Source organism: Portunus trituberculatus, chromosome 42, assembly GCF_017591435.1.
Source record: "Portunus trituberculatus isolate SZX2019 chromosome 42, ASM1759143v1, whole genome shotgun sequence".
NCBI lineage: Eukaryota > Metazoa > Arthropoda > Malacostraca > Decapoda > Portunidae > Portunus > Portunus trituberculatus.
In genome coordinates this window covers 3,302,501-3,317,500 of record NC_059296.1, presented here as the reverse complement: position 1 = coordinate 3,317,500, position 15,000 = coordinate 3,302,501, and the positions used below count along the sequence as shown (strand labels likewise).

The window sequence follows — 15,000 nt, the reverse complement described above, 5'->3', positions numbered from 1 at the left end:
AGGGAGAAAGGGAGAGAGGGCTTGGCTGTATAGACGATATTGGGAGTGAAGGAGGACCAAGACTAGAAGGGAGGATGGAAGATATATAGTTAGAGGACATGTGGACAAGGATCTGGAGGAGAGCAAAACACGAAGCATGGTGAGAATGTGAGTCTTAGCAACACTGAATGGGACTGATATTGTAAGGGCTGTATTGATACCAGACACACACAAACACACACGGTAAGGCGATGTTGTTTTGAATAGGGGCCAGGTGTTTACTGGCGTCGAAAGCTGTGAGTGTGGGAAAGCCTTCACTGTGTTCGTTTGTAAGTGCAGAAGGGACGAGAAGCAAGATTTCCGTGAACAGCTGAAGAGGAAACCATTTCGCTGCTGCAACAATAAGCCTGCGTTCAATGCTCACTGCTTGCAACACTTCCTGCTATCTGGAGGCTTTCTATTCAGTGACGTTTAGCCCCACATCTGTATTTCTGCTGTAAAAATAACACTGTGGGCACTTAATTACTTGCATTGTCAGCTGTGTCCGGTACCTGTCCCTCTGTCCCTTCACTAGCACGAGGGATTGAAGTGTAATTACGGTGTGGACGTTATCAGGTGCAGTCTAACTTGTTTTTGCTCAGCGTTCATGTATTCCCCGCTTGATGTAGGTGGATTACGCGCGACGTGAATATAATTGCTGAAATTGAAAAAAAATAATGGTCAGTGTGAATGTAGAATTGATGAGATGTGAGTGAGTGAATGGTGACTGCATGACTGACTGCCTAATCGTCTGTCTGTCTAAATGCCTGACTGACCAGCAATGCCACGCTATTCTGGCACCAAGCACCTCGTAAAGGAGAGCATATAACCTGCAGACAACCTCTTGCACCTTCTCCTGTGCTTCCTGCCATCTTTCCGCTCCTCTTACCGCCCTCTCCCTCTTCTATCTATCCATCTCCTCCGCCTCGCCTTCACTCGTCTTGCTCTCTCCTCTCCCTCTTGCAACTCTACAATATATTTTTTTTTACGATGTCAGTGTTCCTCTCATCTCACTTTTCTCTTTTTTATAGCTCCTGATTTCCTCTTCCTTCCCTCTCCCTCTTTCTCTTCCCTCTTGATTTTTTTTTGTCGTGATTTTGTTCACGTTTCTTTTTTTATGACTATTTCACTATTTTGTCTTTCATTTTCTTTTTTTGCTTTTTATTTCTTCTCTTTTTTTTCCTCTGTTCTATCTTTTGTATCAGTTTTTATTCCGAGTTCTATTCATTTTTTTCATTCTTGATTTTCTTTTTGTTGTGATTTTGTCCCCGTTTCTTTTTTTTATGACTATTGCACTATTTTCTCTTTCATTTTCTTTTCTGCCTTTTCTTTCTTTTCTTTTTTTCCCTCCATCCTATTTTTTTTTTTTTTTTTTTTTGGTCATCAGCTTGTTCCGTGTCCTGTTCATATTTCCTATCCATTTCATCCTTTTGCTTTTTTTTTCCGAGTTGTATTTCCACTTGCTTCTCCTTAACTTTCTCCATTTTCTTTCATGTGTTCCTTCTTTTTCATCACATGTCGCTTTTGTCGTTGTTTTCTTACCCTTGCTCTGTATTTCCTTCCATTCATCCCGTGTCTTTCTCATCCACGTCATTTCCTATCATCTTTATTGCCTAATTCTTTCTTCCATCTTTTTTTTTTTTTTATCTTCCCACTATTTTTATCACTTCCACTTTTCCTCCCGATGCTCTGTCTATTCTGGTTCTTTTCATCCATCTTTCTTTCATTCATGCTGTTTTTTGGGGCCGTCTTCATTTTCTCCGCCGTCCTCGTCCTGTCCTCCCCTGCTGGTGTTGCCTCAGGTGACGGTCAACATTCGCCCACCGCCACTCCCCCCAATCACCGGAAACCCTGCCTCAATTTCCTTAGTGGCTCCGTGATGGCCACTCCGCCCCACTGTCTCTTCTGCCCCTCATCTTCCTCGTTCATTCATTTTCTCGCCGTCACTTTTACGTATTTTTGTCTTTCTTCCTTCCTTCTCTCCCTCTCCCAGTCGCTTTTCATTCTTCCCTACCTTTCTTCTTGTCTTTCTCCTCTTTTTCCCTCGCCCATTCGTTCCAGCAAAATGACTGAAGTTTGCTAAGTTTTCCTGTCTTTTTAAATGAAGGTTTTCTCTTTTTATCTCTCTTCACCAACACCTTTGCCTCTGCCCCACTAGTTACTTTTTATTTTTTATTTTACTTTATTCATACTTGTCTTTATATTCTGTTTTCAAGGTGCTTTATTTATTCATTTATTTACTTCATATTTACATTACATAATCATCCTAGACACGATTTAGATTTATTTGGTTCATACCTGTCTGTTTTACGAAGACGCATTTATTTACGCTACATAGATATTTTTGGCGTGTTGTGATTCAAGCGGTGATCTGAGGCAGGTAAATAAATTATCTATGACTCTGGTTTTGCTAGTAAGGACCACTATATCCAAGACTCAAGTGACAGGTTTCAAGAGTGTTTCTATGGTGCTAGTGACAGATTAGCAAGATTTCTACAGCATTAACAGTAAAAAGCACTATTGAGATAATGGAAAATCATCTCTGGTACCCTTGGAAACAGTCATGGTGAGAGGGCATAGCGTTTCTCCAAGCCTAGGTGTTTCCAGAGGAGATACGCGTTAGGTGGTGTTGGGAGAGGCAAATGGAGACAGACAGACTGCTAATAAAGGTAAGTGGAGAAGGTTACGGTGGAGATCTTTGTTGTGATGTGAAATGGTATTGGTGCCGGTGCTCGTGGTGGTGGTGGTGTGATAATAGTAATGTGTTATTACAAGTTGTCTCTGTCTTTCATTGGCTCTGGATTAAAAGTAACGCCACGGGATAATTAATACTTGTGCTCTGTTTATCCCATCAAAGCGGAGAATGATTTAGTATTTCTCACTGTGATCTATTTCTATTGCATACTGCTACATATTTTTTTTCTAAGAACTGCACGTTTTTACTGCCATCAAAGTGTGGTGTGCTAACTTCCATCGTGACCCTTCTACATATATATAGTGGCTTGTCTGTTTACCAAGAGACGCGTGGCTCCTGCATAGACTTGCCTGCTTAAATGTTTCGGTGTGTTATTTCGACAATTCTTATCAGGTTTTAGTGCGTTATCAGTCCTCAGGTGTTGCAATGTCTTCTCGTGTGTCCACTGGAAGACGCGTGGCTCATTCATAAGGAACCCTTGCTTATTAAACGTTTGAGTGTCTGATCTCGACAGGTTTCAGCAAGCTTTAGTGTAATTTATGTTATGTTTTGGCATTTGTGAACCGTGACGCCGAGTGGGTGCCTTTCCTACACTGGCTACGGTCAGAAGATAAAGCCGTGCACTCAAGGTAGCAGTTCACGGATGCCAAACCCAACGTGTTTCGATAGCATGCACCGACGCAGCCAAGAAATCTAACCTAACACAATCCCAACCTTACCTAACTTAACTTAACCTAAACCTATCGAAGCCTAACATAACCTAACAGAGAATCCTGGGTCACATCCCTGATAAACCAGAGGAAACCGAAGCATTTGTGTTCTCAATCCCTGTTTTCATCATTGTAATAATAGCTTAGAAAAGGAAAAAACAAGCTCCACCATTAATGAGGACAAAAATAACATCGTAATACCCAATTAATCCATCCCTTGACAGAGCTGAGAAAAACGAAGTTGAGCTAAAGAGAAGAGACTTTGGCAACAGGAGTGGATGAAAGGAAATTGTGGGATGCAGATGAGAGATGGTAAAGAACACTAGTAGAGAGAGAGAGCAGGAAGGAAGAGGCGTGTGGAATATAGCTATAGTAATCAGTCACGGTGGAAGGCAAGACAAGAACAGAAAAAAGGTAGAGGCTAATGAAAACAACTAGGATAAAATATACATGGATAGTTTTAGGAGGAGAAGGAGAAGAGGTTAAGAAGGATGGGGAGGTGATACACAAGAAGAAGGATAAAGAATAGTGATAATTAAAAGAAGATGAAGAAGAGGAGGAGGAATGGACATAACTATAAGATGGGATTTCAGTGATCCGGCTTCAAGGATGAGGAAGAAATGAAGGAAATTATGAAGTTAATAGAGTATGTGATTATGATTATACATGGCCTATTAATGGGGATTTTAAGCTGTGCGTTCCAAGAGTCCTCGCCTCGTATGTGGAATTAAATGTTGTTGATTTCTTTTTCTTATCATCATCATCATCAATATCATCATCATTACACTCGTCTATCTATTACAGGTGTGAGGAAGAGGAAGAAGGCGAATAGATTGAAGGACAGAAGAGATACAGAGAAAGAGAGAAAGAGAAAGACACTCATACCCTCACACAGACAGAAGCTGAGTGCCGTACCATCTCAGTGCGACCTCCTTTGTCCATTGAGGTTAAGAGAAGGCGCCGTGGTGTTCATGTCTCCTTCAGAAGCAGGATATTCCCTTCAACCGAGTAATAGGAGAGAAAGATAGAAGAGAAGAATTAAGGATCTTTCATCTTTTCCCTCTCTCTCCCTCTCCCGCGCTGACAAAAGAGCTGATATATTAGAAAAGAAAAAGAGAATTTGATCGTGAAATATTTTAGTTTTATATTTACATAAAGGGAAAAAAATACAGCAAGGTCGACGTTCGTTCTGAAATGAATAAGTGACAAGAAAATAAAGATTTGTTCGTGTACGTGCTAAATTTAGACGCGTGTGTGGAATTCGGGGCTGAAATTTAATCAGTACGGGAAAATCTTGAAAAAAAAAGAGTTGAAGTAGAGAAAAATAGTCCATCGGGTCAGACCAGAAAATAAGAAAAAAAAAGAAAACGACGTGATGAAAAAATAAAGGAAAAGACAGAAAGAGGGAAAAAAAAGATAAAACAAGAAAAAAAAAGTGAAAAACATAAAATACAGGAACAAACAGTAAAAAACAAGAAACAAAGAAAACCACATGTAAACAACAACTACACACACACACACACACACACACACACACACACACACACACACACACACACACACACACACACACACACACACACACACACACACACACACACACACACACACAGTCAACTCAAGACCAGGAAGGGAGACAAAAGGAGGAGGAAGTCAAAACACGTATTTCCTGCAACACCTGAAGAGATAGAGATCCGGACAAAGAGAGAGACATTCATACACTCCTGAAAAAAGTATTGTACCTAAGAGAAGGAAGAGAAGGAAGCCTCACGGTGCCTGGAGTCAAAGCGCTCTCTCGTCTCTTCCTTCCCTCCTTGATCAGTTCTCTTGAAGACGAATCAGATGAGGGAGACACCGAGAGAGTAACCAAAATATTCATTATTGAGGAAGTGAACGAGAAGAAAAAGGTGAAGAAAGAGAAGAGGAAATAAGAGAAATCAGACGAAGGGAAGGAAAAACGGAAAGAGGTGAAAGAAGAGAAAATAAAAAGGGTAGATAGGTACTCGTAAAAGGAAGTGAAGAAGGGAAGGGGAGAATATTAGAACAATTAAACACATCAGAGGAAGTGAGAAAGGAAAGAGGGAAAGAGAAGAATAGAAAAGACAGACGGTTGAGAGAGAGTGAATGAGGAAAGAGGTGAAGAAGAATAGAAAATAGAAAAGAAAGACAGGCGGAAGGAAATAAAAGAAAGAAAGTGAATAGAAAAATAGAAAAAAAAAGAACTCTGACAATTTAGAGAAGGTGAAAAGGAAAGAAAAAAAGAAAAACTGAAAATATAGAAACAGGAAAGAGAAGAAGAGAACAGATAAAGAGGTGAAGTGAAGGAAATATATGTAAGGAAAGAATAAAGAAAACAAACAGAAAGACAATCAAGTTACAAGTGAAAAATGAGAATAACTAAGTGGTGAGAGAGAGAGAGAGAGAGAGAGAGAGAGAGAGAGAGAGAGAGAGAGAGAGGGAGAAAGAAAGAATAAACAATAATTGAGCAATTTCTTTTAAGAGTTTTAAGAGAGAGAGTTGGATGAAGAAACTCAAACTCTTTAATGGATATTGGCTGAAGTAGTGAAGGAAAGATAAAAGTAAACAAAAAGAGAACTTGGGTTTTATCTCGGCGAAAACAAAAAAGAGAGGAAAAAAAAAAACGTGATTAAGGAGGACACTCGACAGACAAAAAAAAAAAAAAGAGAAGGAAAGAAAAAAAAAGAAGGAAAGACAGAGAAGGAAAGAAAAGAGAAAGAAAGAGAAGGAAAGAAAAAAAAAGGACGTGATTAAGAAGAACACTCGACAGACAAACAAAAAAAAAGACATTTACTTCAAAAGACACAACAGAAAATGACGAAAATACCGTAAACTGAAAACAACAACAAATTATCGAAGAAAAAAGCGAAAAGAGAGAAAATAAAAGGAACCAAAATAAGTGAAGCGAACACACACACACACACACACACACACACACACACACACACACACACACACACACACACACACACACACACACACACACACACACACACACACACACACAAGAGCGAGAAAGTGAAAATAATGTTAGAACGGAGGACACTCGGATGAACGGAGAGGAAGACCTTTGAGTGGATTGCTGACATAAAGAGGTGGAAAGACCGTGCCAGAGAAAGAGAGAGAGAGAGAGAGAGAGAGAGAGAGAGAGAGAGAGAGAGAGAGAGAACACGAACCAACCAATTAACCAACCAACCAACCAACCAACCAGCCAGCCAGCCAGCCAACCAACCAGCCAACACCATGTCGAAGGTTCAACGGCAGCTGTCCCCTAATGGCGAACCTTCAGAGGGCTTTTCCAAGACTTTTCAGAACCGCCTTATTCTGCCACTAGGGTGAGTATAAAGATCATTAGCCAAGAAAGACAGGAAGACAGGCGGGAACAGGGAGGAAGGGACGGGATGAGAGGTGAAGACATGAGATGCATAGTTTGTGGTATGAGATGTGGTTGATAACGGATAGGCAGAGTCAAGCCCTTCAGTACCATGACGTGTTTCCATATTCCTTCTGCTTACTATTTGGTGTCTTCATACAGCTTCAGAAACTCATATGGGGATTAGAATAGTGAAGACAGAGGCCATTAATCTTCTGACCTCCATAGACCCTTGCTAATGTCAATAGAAATCGTCTAATCATATCGAAAACTCAACATTAAAATGCGTCCCAGTACTGAAGGGGTTAAGAGTGACATGTGAGAGCAGACGGGAAGGATTAGAGTGACAAAAGGAGGATTAGAGTGACAAAAGGATGCTAAGTTGAGGTGTTTGGATTAAAAAAAATGTTAGGTGGAGGTGGGAGCAGGGAGATAAGGATAGGAAGATAGGTAAGAGGGATGGATGTAAGGTTAATGTGTACTGTGGATTAGAAAATTGTTGGATTGAGGTGAGAACAGGGAGATAAGGATAGGAAGATAAGTAAGAGGGATGGATGTAAGGTTAATTTGCACTATGTATAAAGAATTGTTGGGTAGAGAGATGAAAACTTGAAGGAAGGGATGAAAAAGAGATCTGCGTTAGAAATGAAGGAATATGTTAGGTAGAAAAGCAGGAAATAAAATGTTTAAAGGGAATGAAATGCAGTGTTGAAATGAGCTATTTATTAAGAAATTGTTGTAGAGACATAACATAAAGACTTCAGGTATGATTTTAATAGACAATGATAACAGAAATATTATCATTTACACTTACATTCTTTTCTTTTTTGTTGTTGAAGACCGATATGAAATAGATGTAGAGGCGAGGTGTGTTCTGGATTATTGACCTCGTGGGTGTATAGGAAGGAAGTTTGAGTGAGCTAAGAAAGACATATTAAAAAGACAGCGCTATTTATGCTTTACGTATTCTGAAGGGAGGGAATTGTGAGACATGTTCAGGCATACAAAAGCCTTAGATAAGTCGACAAAGGAAAACAATACGACATTGATAATAATAATAATAATAATAAGAATGAGAATAGAATCTGTCACGTACTAAATAAGAGGGATAGTTAAAAGTGGACTATAGACATTTTTTTTTTTTTTTAGTGTAGATAGAAAAGTGAATGAAGAGTTACTGGTTAAAGGACTCTAAGGTATTGTAAACTAAGAAAATATGAGCTAGATGGAAGACATTTTGACTATTAGTTTTTCGAAGGAGTACAGTGAGGGATAACATACACTCTCTCTCTCTCTCTTTCTTTCTCTCTGTCTCTCTCTCTCTCACTCACTTCTTGTCTCCCTCTCTTATCTAATGCTAAGTGAAAGTGAATTATTTGTGAGTCATTGAAGTAGTGTTGTGTTAAGACTTTACTTAATCAACCGCGTGATCTACCCCTTTACATTGCAGGAGTTACCAAGACAGACTGGTTCTTCCGCAGCGGTGAGTACCCCACGAGTTAATGTTCTTGTCAGTAGTTGTAGTAGTGGTGGTAGTAGTAGTAGTAGTGGTAGTAATGGTAGTGGTAGTGGGAGGAGGAGGAGGAGGAGGAGGAGGAGGAGGAGGAGGAGGAGGAGGAGGAGGAGGAGGAGGAGGAGGAGGAGGAAGAAGAGGAGAGGGAGAGGAAGAAAGAGTACTGAGGAGAAGGAGAAGAAGGAGAAGAAGAAGGAGAGGAGAGGGAGGAGGAGCAGGAGGAGGAGGAGGAGAAGAAGGAGAAGGAGAATGAAGAGGAGGAGGAGGAGGAGGAGGAGGAGGAGGAAAAGCAGGAAAAGTGGTAATAGTGGTGGTAGTGAAAAAAAAACCAGCAACTTTTTCTCGAGTGTTCAAATCTTTTCACTTGAACACAATAACATTTCATCTTCTTTCTCCGTTTCTTCAGTCTAACTTCCGGCAGACTGTATTGAATTACTGAAAAATCCTGGTGTTTATAAAAAGAGAAAGGCACCAGAGAGAGAGAGAGAGAGAGAGAGAGAGAGAGAGAGAGAGAGAGAGAGAGAGAGAGATTCAACAGTCCATCTTCTCATCAGTTTGGTAATTTAGTTTCTAAGGAGGAGGAGACGGTCGGGTCGGGCCGGGTCGGTCTGAGAGAGAGAGAGAGAGAGAGAGAGAGAGAGAGAGAGAGAGAGGGGGGATAAGGTTGAAGGATTCCTAGTATTGATCGAAGGAGAAGGTCTTGTGTTTACATTATCACGACAACCTAGAGAAGTGGTCTGAATTTCTCTCTCTCTCTCTCTCTCTCTCTCTCTCTCTCTCTCTCTCTGGCGGGTACAAAAGGAAGTCAGGTTGTCTTAAAAAGGTAACCAGATATTGAGGAGCGTAAGAGGAACCCATTAAGTGCAGTCATTATTCTCTCGATTGAAATATAAGAGGATTAGATTTTATGCACTCGTCTATTGCAGCATTTTCTTTGATATAATTTTTGCTGTGTTTTTTTTTTTTTTTTAGTCTTATTATTTGTGTTTTATTTTCACAAGTATTTACAAGTGGAGTGTTTTCCAATGTGTGTCTCGATGCTTGAATGTTTTTAAGAGTTTTTTTTTTTCGTCCATTATGGGATTTATAGTGACTGTTGATGTTTTTTATGTGTTTTGGAGTGTTTTCATCTTATTATATGTCTGTCTGTCTGTCTGTTTGTCTGCCTGTCTGAGTGTTTCATCGTCTCTGTCTGTTTATCTGTCTGTCTATCTGTCTGTCTGTCTGTCTGTCTGTCTGTCTGTCTGTCTGTCTGTCTGTCTGTCTGTCTATCTGTCTATCTGTCTGTCTTTGTCTTTTTGTTTATCTTTGAGTGTTTCATCTTCTCTGTCTGTCTGTCTGTCTGTCTGTCTATCTTTGTCTTTTTGTCTGTCTGTCTCCCTCCCTTTCCTCTTTTTTTTCTCAGTTTTCCTTATTTTCCTCTGTTCTTCCTCTTTTTCCTCTTTTTTTCCTCATTTTCGTTCTTCTTCATCATTTTCCTCTTTATCCTATTTTCTCGTTTTTCCTCCTTTTGACTCACATTCCTCCTTTTTTTGACACTTTTCCTCCTGGTTTTGCAATATCTGTTTCTCTATTAACTCCTTTAACACTGAGACGCATTTTTACCATGATTTTTGGCTGTGATTAGACGAATGTTTGCATTAGGAAGGGTCTATGGAAGTCAAAAGGTTAATGGCCAGAGTCTTAACTATCTTAATCCCCACATAAGTTTCTGAAGCTGCATCACACACCAAATAGTTACCAGAATGAATATGGAAACGCGTCATGGTACTGAAGGGGTTAACTTGTATGTATCTATCTATCTATTTGTTTTTTCTGCATTTTTCTTAGTGTATCTGTCTATCTGTCTGTCTGCCTATCTGCGTTCCTATATTTCTACTTGTGTTTGTCTGTGTGTCTGTGTGTTTGTGTGTGTGTGTGTGTGTGTGTGTGTGTGTGTGTGTGTGTGTGTGTGTGTGTGTGTGTGTGTGTGTGTTTGTCTTTCTGCTTCTCTCTCTCTCTCTCTCTCTCTCTCTCTCTCTCTCTCTCTCTCTCTCTCTCTCTCTCCTCGTGTCACGTGATGCTGTGTGTGTGCCATGCGAGGGTAGTGATTGATTTCAGCCTCATTACGGGGTATAACTGAAACACAAGAGGACCGGTGAGATGCAGGCGCCTCTCTGCTTTGTTAATGTCCTCGTGGCTCATTAACCCCTTCAGTACCAGGACACGCTTTCACATTTATTCTGCTTACTATTTAGTGATTATGTACAGAAACTTATGTGGGGTTTAGAATAGTGAAGACTCTTGCCATTAATTTTTCTATCTTTTCATTTTTTTTTCTTTTTTTTCATTTTTTACCATTTATCTATCTATTTTCATTCCAGTCTTCTTCTTTCGTTTGGTATTTCAATTTTTTTTTTATCTTTCTTTCTTTTTTATCTTTATCCATTTGTCTATTTTCATTCCAGTCTTCTTAAGTATCTTTGTTCCGTTGCTAAGTCACGTCACTCTCCCTTAAACGCTTCCATCATTGATTGCTTTACTCCTTTACAGCTTTCCTTATTTGTGTTTTGCTGATTCATCTCACTCTTCCTAAAATGAAAAGGTAATTAATTATCTTTGTTTGTGTGTAAGTTTTTTTTTTTTTTTTCATCTCGCTCCCCAAAAAGTCGATTCATTATCTTCACATTATTTTTTTTCTTTTCATCTTTTTTCTGTTTTGTTTTGTTTTTCACTTCGCTCTTCCTGAAAAAAAAGCGAGTCATTCTCTTTACATTATCTTTTCCTTTTCTTTTTTCTTATTTTGTTTTCATTTTTCATTTCGCTTTTCCTCACTATCTTTACATTACCTTTTTTTTCTTTTCCTTTTTTTTCTATTTTTGTTTTTATTTTCATCTCGCTCCCGAAAAAAAAACTTGAGTCATTATTTTTACATTATCTTTTTCCTTTTTCCTTTTTTTTTCTATTTTATTTTGTTTCATCTCGCTTCCGAAAAACTGGAGTCATTATCTTCACATTATCTTTTTCCTTTTCCTGTTTTTCTATCTTGTTTTGTTTTGTTTTGTTTTGTTTTGTTCACTTCGCTCTTCCTGAACCACGAGAGGAATGGCTGTGTTCTCATTCTAATTGAAACACGAGAGGAGAAATTGAGTTCGTTCTCATTATTATTTCTCTCAGTGCCGCCTCTTTGGTATCATGTCATGCCACTCTGTAACGCAAGATTAATGATCATAGTCACCCTCATTATTCTGTCTAACTGGGAAAAAAAAGGAGGAGTATGATTAAGTTTACCTGCTCATTATGCTACTCATTATGCTGCATTATGTAAAGGAGTGTTCCAATTTCATCATTCGTTTTCTATTTTTTTTTTTTTTCGTGTGTCTCAATCGCTTGGTGACTTCACGTACTACTTTTTTTTTATCGGGTTTAAAGAGAAAGACTAAATGTGAAAAGTTTACTGCCACTTATCTTTTTATTTTTATTTTATTTGCGTGTTTCATTCCTCAACACAAGTCTTCGTTTTGCTTTTAAACTTCCTTTTTTTTATATATATATATATATATATATATATATATCATGCTTTTTCTCTTCAATGTAAACCTTCTCAATCGCTTGCTAACTTAACGTATCTATTTTTATATTTTCGATCAGATTAAAGAGAAGGATTGAGTGTGAAAGGTTTACTGCCAGTTAGCTTCTTTTTTTTTTTATTGTTGTGCTTCATTATTTAACACAAGTCTTCGTTCTGCTTTTAAACTCTCTTTTTTCATATATCCTGCTTTTTCTTCTCTCCAATTTAAACCTTCCTACTTCTTTACAACTTTTCTTTTTGTATACACTTCCTTCACTTTTTTTCTTATATCTTACTTTTTTTTTCTTCAATATAAACCTTCCTTCTTTTTTGCAACTTTTTTTTCATATATTTCCTTCACTTTTTTTCATATATCCTGCTTTTTTTTTCTTCAATATAAATCTCCCTACTTTCACATACACTTCCTTCGCTTTCTCAATATAAATCACGTACTACCACTTAAATACCTCTCTTCTTATCCCTACATACATCACTACCACTTACCGTCTTTTTCTTTCATTACCTACTTGCTGCCACTTACTTTTTTTTATATATTTCTGTGCTTTATTCTTCAAAACAAACCTTCCTACAACCTCTAATATCTTATCTCGGGCCGCCATCTATCAACACTTCGATATTATCTGTCTTTATTTATTCTCCTACTCGAGCTCCCTTCACTTTATCCTCCCCTGATAACCGCTGCCTGATAATGTTCTTTCAAGCTGCCTCTATGTCCGCTTTTCCCTCAGCGGAGCGCCCGTTGCCTCCCTTCAATTACTTTTCTTTCCTCCGTCAATAGCATCGCCTCCTGAGCTCTCTATGTCCCAAGTAGGAATGGAAGAAGCCCTGAGATGGCGGTCTGGCCTGAGAACTGATCCTTACCTTCTCCTCCTCCTCCTCCTCCTCCTCCTCCTCCTCCTCCTTCTCTTCTTTTTCTTTCTCTTCCTCCTCTTTACATTGAACTACTCTTTCTCCTTTTCCTCTTCCACTTCTTCTTCGTCGTCTTCTTCTTCTTCTTAAGGAAAATGACAACAAAAATGACATTGGAAGTGATGTTGTTGTTATTATGGTCATCCTCCTCCTCCTCCTCCTCCTCCTCCTCCTCCTCCTCCTCCTCCTCCTCTTCCTCCTCTTCCTCTTTCTAGACTAAATTGTCGTTGCCGTCGCGCTTTGATCGTTACCATCCCTCTCGATCTTATTACCCCTCCCTACCCTCCCTCTTTCCCAACGCCATCATCCACACAAGTCGCCTCATCTTTGTCGTCACCCTCGTCACTCAATCTCCGCCCGCAACCAGATTGAAATGGCAAGGCAAGGTAAGGCAATGGCAAGGCAAGGCAAGCAGGACCCGTACCCTGAGAAAACCTGCATTATAATAAATTTGATTCTGGTTTAGCCCGGGGAGAAAAAAAGTTGCTTATACTGAATTTCACTGTTTTCTCAAGTTTGTTCTAATGTTGAGTACTTATGTCTTTCAGTTAAGGAATGTCGAAAACAACATTTTTTTTAAGCACGGCTACTAAAGTTTTAAGTTTAGCCGAAGAGAGGGAGTAACATTCACTATTTTGAACAGTACATGACTAGTGAATATGGCAGAGGAATAGGCCCTGAACAATAGACGTGATTCTGAGCTGTAATTGGGAACCGAGAAATGGAGAGGGAGATGAGAGAAAGGTATAAGGAAGGGAAGGGAAGGGAAGGGAAGGGAAGGGAGGGACGCGACCTTCGAGCGAATGGTGGTATTAATCATTGAATGTTATTGTCTCACATTCGTCGAGAGAAACCACTCATCTGGACACGGGTGGTGGACAACAGGTGTGGGCAGGTGTTGATGGCGAGGCGAGGAGCGTGGCGGGGAAAGGAAAGGTGTTTGATGCAGAGTGGGAGACCATAAATGTGTGTGTGTGTGTGTGTGTGTGTGTGTGTGTGTGTGTGTGTGTGTGTGTGTGTGTGTGTGTGTGTGTGAGTGTGAGAGAGAGTGTGAGAGTGAGAGTGAGTTTTCATCCCTAACATTAGCCAAGCTGGGACTAACGAGTGCCTGAAAACAGCTGACAGGCCGCAGGTGAGCCCCAAAAGCGCTTCGTTCCCGCGTGGCCACATCACCTTTACTGGCCTCAGCCCTGCCACAAGCCAGCCCTCTGTATCCAGGCCGTAACTCTGCCGCCTCACCCCTTCCCACAATCCTCCCTCTCCCCCCTCTCTTCCCCGTGACCCTGCCAGCTTTGAAAGGTTACACTAGGTGAGATGAATCGACTTATTTTTTTTTTTCACGGAAGCCTCAAAATGTGATCACCTTTCTGGGATGTCGACTCGTTTTGTACCAGCGACCTGATTGGTTTTATGGTCGGGATGCGTAAGGGTCGTGATCCAAAGCGCAGTGGTTCTCTGTCTCTCAGCACTGTCGCCAGAGAGAGTCCCCGCCATTGCTCTATTCTAAAGATGAATTTGTTTGAAGTCACTGCAGTAAGATCACACTAATTGTTAGAGTGAGGTACTATAATGCTTCTCCTTGTCCTTAAACTTTCGCCAGTCTTTACACCTGAAGAAGAGGGAGATTTTTTCTTGGTATATATCTTTTTTCTGTCTCTCTCTTTCCTTCTCTATTTTTTTTCCCCCTCGTGCACCAATCCATCCCAGTCTGCCACGTTTCCAATAAGCAGTTTTCTATGCGTGCACACATCACCTATTTCACTCTCCTCTTCACCCTGCACACCTCCTCCATTACCATTAGCTCACTTCGCCCCTTGACCTTCAGCCTCCATCCTCTCTTCATCTCGTCGCCACACGCACCTTCTCCGTCCGTGAAAGAGAGGACTTCTCCAGTAGATATATTTTTTCCACCAGTCACAATACTGCTCTGCTCGTCAAAAGGAAGGTAAGGGATCGAGCACCCGTACTTAGACACCTTTGTGGGCTTGAGATGATGAAGGAAGGAAGGGGCAGAGGGAACAGCATGTAGAAAGAAGAAAAAAAAACAACAACGAAAACTACCGCCCAAAAAACTCGTGTTGTCTCGTCAGGAATTCGGGAAACGCTTGGCTACTTACAAGGAAACGTAATAGTATTTGAAGGAAGGAATAGAAGCCATATTGAAAAGCCATGATTAGTTTTAACCTGAAGATG

General features: G+C 40.1%; 1 protein-coding gene and 1 long non-coding RNA gene across 3 annotated transcripts in view; both read left to right on the top strand.

Moving 5' to 3' along the window:
* The window catches only part of LOC123517597, a 7,968-nt gene extending 3,141 nt beyond the window's left edge, over positions 1 to 4,827 (top strand). Inside the window, exon 2 of the long non-coding RNA XR_006678508.1 lies at positions 4,228 to 4,827. This is a non-coding gene — a long non-coding RNA (uncharacterized LOC123517597). The remainder of the gene's footprint in view (positions 1 to 4,227) is intronic.
* A 1,008-nt stretch (positions 4,828 to 5,835) lies between these two features.
* LOC123517683 (synaptotagmin-15-like) overlaps positions 5,836 to 15,000 on the top strand; it is a 169,214-nt gene continuing 160,049 nt past the window's right edge. For both annotated transcript variants that reach the window (XM_045278020.1, XM_045278019.1), the window contains exons 1-2: positions 5,836 to 6,776; positions 8,265 to 8,297. In XM_045278020.1, the coding sequence (XP_045133955.1) occupies positions 6,685 to 6,776; positions 8,265 to 8,297 (125 nt within the window). In that variant the 5' untranslated portion in view covers positions 5,836 to 6,684. The remainder of the gene's footprint in view (positions 6,777 to 8,264; positions 8,298 to 15,000) is intronic.